This window comes from Salvelinus fontinalis, chromosome 16 (genome assembly GCF_029448725.1).
Source record: "Salvelinus fontinalis isolate EN_2023a chromosome 16, ASM2944872v1, whole genome shotgun sequence".
Taxonomy (NCBI): Eukaryota; Metazoa; Chordata; class Actinopteri; order Salmoniformes; family Salmonidae; genus Salvelinus; species Salvelinus fontinalis.
Window position 1 is genome coordinate 16,204,284 of NC_074680.1, and position 7,849 is coordinate 16,212,132.

At 37.9% G+C, this 7,849-nt stretch overlaps 1 protein-coding gene across 3 annotated transcripts; it reads left to right on the forward strand.

Moving 5' to 3' along the window:
* The first annotated feature begins 767 nt into the window (after positions 1-767).
* On the forward strand, positions 768-6,041 carry LOC129812711 (homeobox protein Nkx-2.4-like). 3 transcript variants are annotated; one of them, XM_055864524.1, is made up of 3 exons: positions 768-842; positions 3,079-3,657; positions 4,037-6,041. In XM_055864524.1, the coding sequence occupies exons 2-3, from the start codon at positions 3,288-3,290 to the stop codon at positions 4,711-4,713; spliced, it is 1,047 nt and encodes a 348-aa protein (XP_055720499.1). In that variant the 5' UTR covers positions 768-842; positions 3,079-3,287; the 3' UTR covers positions 4,714-6,041. The 3 variants fall into 3 exon arrangements, with proteins under 3 accessions (XP_055720499.1, XP_055720501.1, XP_055720500.1); XM_055864526.1 differs by having other exon boundaries at positions 4,064-6,041; XM_055864525.1 differs by lacking the exon at positions 768-842 and having other exon boundaries at positions 2,647-3,657.
* The last annotated feature ends 1,808 nt before the right edge of the window (positions 6,042-7,849 follow it).

Consider the following 7,849-nt stretch of genomic DNA (forward strand, 5'->3'; position numbering starts at 1 on the left):
TCTTCGAGGCACAATACACAACTTCAAAATACTTTGACAACAATAAAATTGAGTTTGGTGCATAAGTAACTGATGTATATAAGATTTGATATTTTAATAGTTTTTATTTCCTCCATTTAAATTGGTGATTCACAGTCTATGGACAATAGTTTATATCTCAAAATCAGAGGGCAAGCCTTTACTCGTAGGCTATCTGAAACATCAACAGGCTACATTTTTACTTCTTTGAAGTTAGCAATCTTGGAGTTATTTATCATGGATTTAATATTTCAGTTTTAAATATGCCATATTTCAACGCTAAATAGCATATATGCTACAGACAATCACAGCAGACAAGCACAATAGGGCACATTTGCATAACTAGATTTGCACATAACCAGTACAAAAATACTGTCTGTATTTTTAAAAATAAAAGTGTGTATCTACTTAATTTAATATATTGTACCAATAAACCCATTCAAATATAAATCTTACAAACCTTATGGAGGCCTAGCATTTCCTTCACCGGATGATATGTCCGAATATCTTGTTCACTAGCTCTTCAAGTTGAAATGTACAAGATAACTGTATAGCCTATAGATCAAAAGTATTACTGTAAACTGTGGAGCCAACCGGCGCCAGATTTCAGTGCTTTTCCAATGTGGAGGGTCTCTGGACTCCGGTCGTGCTCTCTGGCTCAATAATCCAGAAGGTTGAGAGGTTTGTCTCATTTACATAACGTTAGAAGTGCTGTGACTGTGGCCTACCTTTCCCATATTCCCAAAAAGCAACCACGAGCCCCAGCGTAGCCAAACGCATGGAGGTGGCTGACAAAACGTCTGTTTTTATGATGGCCTTTGCAGGTAAGACCACATACTGTGCCTTGCATACTTATGTGGATCATGTTTGTTAGAATATTTACAAAATAAGGTGAATTTAATGTTATCTGAGGTTTAACAGAAATATAATGTAAACATGTGTAGCAGTGTGCTTTGAAGTTGAATTGCGAGAAACTTTTAAAACAATGGAAATGACCATATGCTGTTGGTATGATGTTTACTCTGACGTGAGGGTAACTTCATGCATAATGCTACTGACTTTTGAGTGCCGTGAATTAGTTTGTCTCCTGTACTATGCCTCCTAATATAACAAAGAAAATCCACCCACTCCGTTGCAATAAATGCGATGAGAAGGGTTTGTGAGAAATTGAAGGATGCTTGAGCACGTAAATATTTACTGAATAAAAATGTATATAACAGTGATTTATTACAATTCAAAATGAACATCTTAAAGAGAGATTGGTATTGCGTCGCCAGTAATTGATGGCTGACCATGTCGCATCTTCATTTGCGCGATTAGGGTACTTACTGACGTAATACTAATACTAAATCAAATTATGGTGTAAGTTTATACTTTTATTTTCCCTCTCCAACAAAGGGAAATATGCCACCATCCACACGATGATAACATTGGTGCTTTGGCTTACATGGAGATCATTGGTTTTAGTCACTTTTGGTCACCCTAAATGACACTGATCAGAATGTGAGAAAGTGAGACCAACCTGAGAGTGAACCCATAATAATACATGAAGAATTACAAGAATTTATCCCCAATAAAGAAAGCCCCATTAGTAAATAATGTAGACATCAATAGTGACTATGGTTAAGTATTTCAGCTTTGCTTGGAAACAGATAGGCCTAGCTTTATGAGCTCAATAACTATACAGGTAGATATAGCTCCACTTGTAACAAAATATATGCCAATATGTCAAAATCCCCACAACAATCGTCACCGCCATCTTTAGCTTCTTCATCATAGCAATAATTTCCCATTGTCTCTTGAATCACTGATTTCAAAGTTTTAGTTATGATCAAACGTTTTCTAAAAACTCCAACAGTTGATGATGTGTAAAATAAATATAGGAAGCATGATTAACTATGTCCTGTGTAGTAATAATAATAGGCTGAAAATAATAATAATAATGATAATAATACAAATCTAAGGTGCTGCTTGCCTTCAGCAATACTAATAGCCTAGTAATACTACAGTTACATTTCATGAGTAATTGTTTTGTCGATTCAAAATCCCTTTTCTTCTTCGTCTTATCTAATGTTCCTGGCTCTGGCGCCTATGAGTTTACACAAATATTAAGACGCCAGGTTAAGCAGTGGGCTTATGCTCCCATCGACAAAACATATCCAAGTGTCCACAATGCCCTAGCAGGTTGATTCAAGTTTAGTTAGGTGGTTGAGTGCCAGGAATGAGGATGTTGTTGCTTTTCATCAGTTATCATCATGTGAATTCCCATGAAACATTATTCAATTATTATCATCTTTCATAAGAAAAGCATAAGCAGAAACACTTGTGATTTCAGAATGTAAGTCCAGTAATATATTTTTTATCAATACTTTATTTGATATCTGTCAACTTGAAATGCACAAAAACTGTGTGATTAGTGTTTAATTTTTTGACTCTCCCGAGACATATTTTGTTTATTCGGGTAAAGTAAAACAACTTTATCAAACCTATTGTCTGAAAACAGATGGAAACAATATGTAGCCTATTCACGGCTAGATCTTCAATTATTTCTAATATTATATGTACATAATGTCAAAATGCTGTTTGTAAATAACTGACAGCAGTATACTCACAAGTTAGGATCCCTATCCTAATTTTTCCCCCTCAGGATTGTGTTACTTTGAGATAATTTGAAAGTGCCCCTCTCTGGTGGAACAAAATGGTGCTTAAGACGCATAACTTAGCTGGTCATACAATTGAGGAGAACCATTGTACCTCTTTGGCGATGCTCGGTGGCGCTTATGTCTGGCCAAAGTGCTCTTGAAGTTTCCAGAAAGTATGGAGTTCCCTATTGAAGCAGAAAATTACACGTCCCCTTTTATCATGCACTCAGCTGTTGTGCAGAACTTTATTATGGTAAGACATGTGGACAAATAACAATGTCTCATCAAATACATATGTAGATATATTAGAACAATAAATAAACAGTTTACTTAGCATAATGTTCACCTTAATACGAAACTAACCACATTTCCTCAATTATCTTTCTAAAATGTCAATGACTATTGTTTGCTCGTTTAGGACGTTGCTCCGCCCCCTGTGTTTGTCGTAAACCTGGCTCCTGGCTACAATAAACCCGAGCTAAGAGCGCCCTGGGCTCGCCTCCTTCTCCAAGGCGATCAATCGGATCTCAGGCGTTCTACAAGCACTCTCTTACGTAGCCATCCAGAAGGAGAGAGCTTCAACAACACGGTTGATTTGCTCAACAAAATCTACCTGCTTTCTGAACCATGTCGTTGAGCCCAAAGCATACAACGCCTTTCTCAGTGACTGATATTTTGAGTCCTATCGAGGAGACCTACAAGAAGTTTAGTGGCATGGACGGCGCAGGGAACCTAACCTCTCCACTGGGAGCTTACCGACAGCCTCAGGTTTCCCAGACTGGCATGCAACAGCACTCCATGGGACACAACGCTACCGTGGCGACCACCTACCACATGCCACACACTGTCTCCCAGTTCTCGCACAGTGCCATGGGGGGATACTGCAATGGAAGCATTGGCAACATGGGAGACCTTCCGTCGTACCAGGAAACCATGAGAAATAGCGCAGCAGCAACAGGGTGGTATGGTGCGAACACGGATCCAAGATATTCAACGAGTAAGTCGTTTTTATTTTATTTTGATTCGTTGTTATTGTTTTGTGAATTGTTTTATGTCACTGTCAGCACTTCTCAAACAAACTTTTAAGGAAATGCGGACAGGTTTGATTCAAGAACACTCACCGTCATTGAGTGGTCTGACATTACATACTTTTTTAATATGGAAAAAAGTATGTTTTCATTTTATTGAACAAAAAGTGTATTATTATTATTATTATTATTATTGCATTTAAATTGACTTGATTGCTAAAGCTGCATTGTAACCAACATTTGGACAATTACTCACGGGATACAGACCATTGCCAAACTACTTCAGGCAAAACGATAGATTTACATTGCTGAATATTGAATATGCGTATATGTATGTATATTTTTAAGTTTCTAGATTCATGGGACCTTCCACAGGTATGAACATGACTGGAATGGGGACCCTGACAGGCATGGGGGACGCCTCCAGGTCCATGCCACCCCTGCACGCAGCGCCCAGGAGGAAACGACGGGTACTATTCTCCCAGGCTCAGGTGTACGAGCTGGAGAGGAGATTCAAACAACAGAAATACCTCTCGGCGCCAGAGCGGGAACACCTAGCCAGTATGATCCACCTGACGCCGACCCAGGTCAAGATCTGGTTCCAGAACCACAGGTACAAGATGAAGCGGCAGGCCAAGGACAAAGCGGCGCAGCAGCTGCAGCAGGAAAGCAACCTGTGTCAGCAACAACAGTCGCCGAGGCGCGTGGCCGTGCCTGTTCTGGTGAAGGACGGTAAACCGTGTCAGAACGGCTCCAACACGCCAACGCCGAACCAGCAGCAGGTACAGCAGCAGCAGCAACAGCAACATAACGGCTCTGGGGTGCTCCCGGCTTCCAGTAATGCCATCAATCAACATCAAAACCAGCAGGTCCACTCCTTAGTTCAGGCCCAAGACCTGGAGGAGATATCACCTAGCCCCCCTTCACTCCACAGCCAGATCAACATGGCGCAGATAGACACTTCTGCTATAGACTACACCAATAACATGGTCAGCTCCAACCTCCTCTACGGCAGAACGTGGTAGGACCTGCTGTCCTTTTACATTTTTATATTTTAACCTGTGGATGAGTTTAAGAGAAAACGAGACATGTATCATGTTGATATACACATCTGTGCGAAAATGGAGCCCTTGGGTGGCTGAGATGACAACACGCTCAGTCGCATCAGCTGGTCAGGGCACATTTTCCTGACATTTCTAAGAGGGAGACTATTTTTGAACATTACACGAAATGGCTGCCCTTGAAACAGATTGTGTCGTTTCGGGACCTTTTATAATCAATGTGATGGACTTCTTCATGATGTTAACGTAGATGGGGACTGGAGGGAAAAGGGAGAGATATAGGTGGGATCAGGTATGAACTCTCAAGGTACTAAACCACCCCTCATTTGCGGTGATAACCTTGGTATAATATGCTATTGATATTGTAAACTAATGTATCCATTTAGACTTAAAGAAAGTAGAAACTGTAGGCCTATATGAAGTTTCATTCCAAAACGCTATACATACATTTTCAGAAATGTTGGTCAATTTTATTGTTTAAATAATTAAATTATGAAAGAGATTGTTGTGTTTTTTTCACTATCTATTCATTCAATGGGTTGTTCAATGAGAGACATGTATTTGTTTAAAACCGAGAATTTGATGGTTTCATTTCAGAAAGACAAATAATGATGTTTTTTTTGCCAAATGCTATATATCCTCCTCAGTCTCAGATAAATAAGTAGTACTGCTAGGTTTTACACAGTCAAATGTGACAAATAACAAATTTTTTAAATATATAAATGTATAAATTATACATTTGTAACATCAATAGCCTATTTAATTAAAACACATACAATTATTAAATACAGGAATATGAGATCTGTAAAACATTTTACATTTGAGTCATTTCGCAGATGCTCCAGAGTGACTTACAGTAAGTGCATTCATCTTAAGATAGCTAGGTGAGACAACAACATATCAGTCAAATATAGGCTATATGATACTAACATCATTTCAACAAAACAACGGATATATAGCGTTTTGCAATGATAATAATAATTCATACACATCTGAAATCAATGAATAAAAAAATCGGAGAATAGTTTTACACACACCTAAATGTGCCCATAAGCAATCTGATAAGAAAACAAAAACAAATGTGAAGAATTTGTGGATTTAGCGTTTTGGAAATAAACTATTCATCTTTGGCTAACACACGAGAACGCTTTTACCTGTATAATACTTGTTTTGAAGTCGACTTTTTTGTTTTCTTTATTATTTTGTAAGTTATTAAAACGAACAAATGCGTGATGGCTGCTGTATGTGTTCCAAACCAATTGAACATTAACAATAAATCACTTGAAGTGCGAGCTATTTCTAGCGAATTAATTTTTATAAGGATCTGGTTGGAGTGCGTTTTCATTATTGTGTGATTGAGACCAAATTGAGTTGGAAAGCAAGGTCGATGGGGTAGCCAACATTGTTCACAGGAGATTTTGCACAGGCATCGCAAATGTAGGCTGACCAATACACACAAATATTATAACCTATTGAAAATATTATCCATAAACAATAGTTTTAGGTAAACATAAAGCTACAGCCTTATTATCGTTAGAATAAAAACATGAAACATGTTCTATATGTCTTCAATACAGAAATTGTGTGATTCCAAAGCAATAAGAAAGGTTAGTCAACACAGACTTGTTTTACAAGTTCATAGCCAATTTATATGTCTAATAAAGCCATTTCTCCTATACATGAATAATACAATCAACGTAAATGTAATGATATAATCATTATTATTATCATTATTTTTTAAATGTATTACTGTTGTTGGTGTTGTGGCACGTTATTGAATGAAATGTAGATCAATTTGTGATAACCTTTCTACTTAATAATGCACATTTTGAAGAAGGTGTTTCTCATCAAGCTAGCAGGCCGATTGCAGCAGCAGCATTTAGAGCTTATGCGCTGACATTCAATACATTTACGTAGCCATACGTAGTCATTTACGTAGCCATTTACGTAGCCCAATATCGCCTAATAACGGATTCATGACAGTAAAGTAGGTGTACTGCAACACCAAAAACACTAATGACATGATATGTCTCTAATCAAAGTAATCTATTTTATCCATGTGCGTCGCTACACTATTAAAACAGTATACCAAACTTACTGTGCACACCACATGCTGCACAGCACTTTTCTTTGTTAGGATAAGGCCTGCTATACATTCCCAGTCGGTTTTAATGGTCTTCTATTCTAAAGGTTAAAAAAATGATCACACTGAGTTATCCAGCACTTCACTGCAATTTATTTTTTATTCAGTTTTACTCTTTAGTCTCCCTCCATAGGCTATATCCTAGCTGTGCACTTTCTATTGCAGTAATGATACTGCAATATACTATTCTGTACTCAGTTGATCCTGCGCTACATCCAAAATACTGCTGTTATTCTCCAACATCACTGATTATACAAACCTATCCTAATATTGTAACCATACAAAATAGCTCTGTTTCTAGCTACTTCTATAAAGTATGAGTTACCACTCTCGAATTTCACGTTTAATTTAAAATATATACAGTAAACCATCACGTACTATTACCACAATACGAACCGTTCCTACATTTCTACAGTAGTCCCCCCCCCCCCACTTTTCAACTGTATCTAAAACAATCTGAATATAATCAAAGAAATATATATGATACAAGTTATTGTGATATTATAATAATGTTGAGGGGCCCTACTAAAACTAGATGAGAAATCCAAACCCTCTTTGATAAGTCAATCTATCATAAGGATAGCATGAAGTTACTACCTCTTAAATATTTGTATTAGCCTCTCCAAAACATTTAAATCCCAAGTTGTTATCCATCTCTCTCTGTAGTCTGTCTGGTCTACATCATGATTTGTACTGGACACCTGATAATAGGCCACTGCCTTCCACATCCATAGCCCATTTAAACACGTTTCAAAATTGCATCTCAATAACAGTCATGATGATACCCTTGGAGGATGATGATGATGGCCTATTGCTGTCTCTGCATCCTCTCCCTGAAAAGCGCCAATATTATTACAGCTGCTCCCCATACAGCTGTATGGACACCCACTCCCTCAGATTACACACTCCTGTGTGGGGAATTACATAGAAAGAACTGAGACAATGTTCACTAAAGCT

What these genes read in the sequence shown, in the direction of transcription:
- LOC129812711 (XM_055864524.1), top strand. Translation starts at nt 3,288, where the DNA reads ATGTCGTTGAGCCCAAAGCATACAACGCCTTTCTCAGTGACTGATATT. An exon ending in GGATCCAAGATATTCAACGA is followed by an intron (nt 3,658 to 4,036) that starts GTAAGTCGTTTT and finishes TATATTTTTAAG; the next exon opens with TTTCTAGATTCATGGGACCT.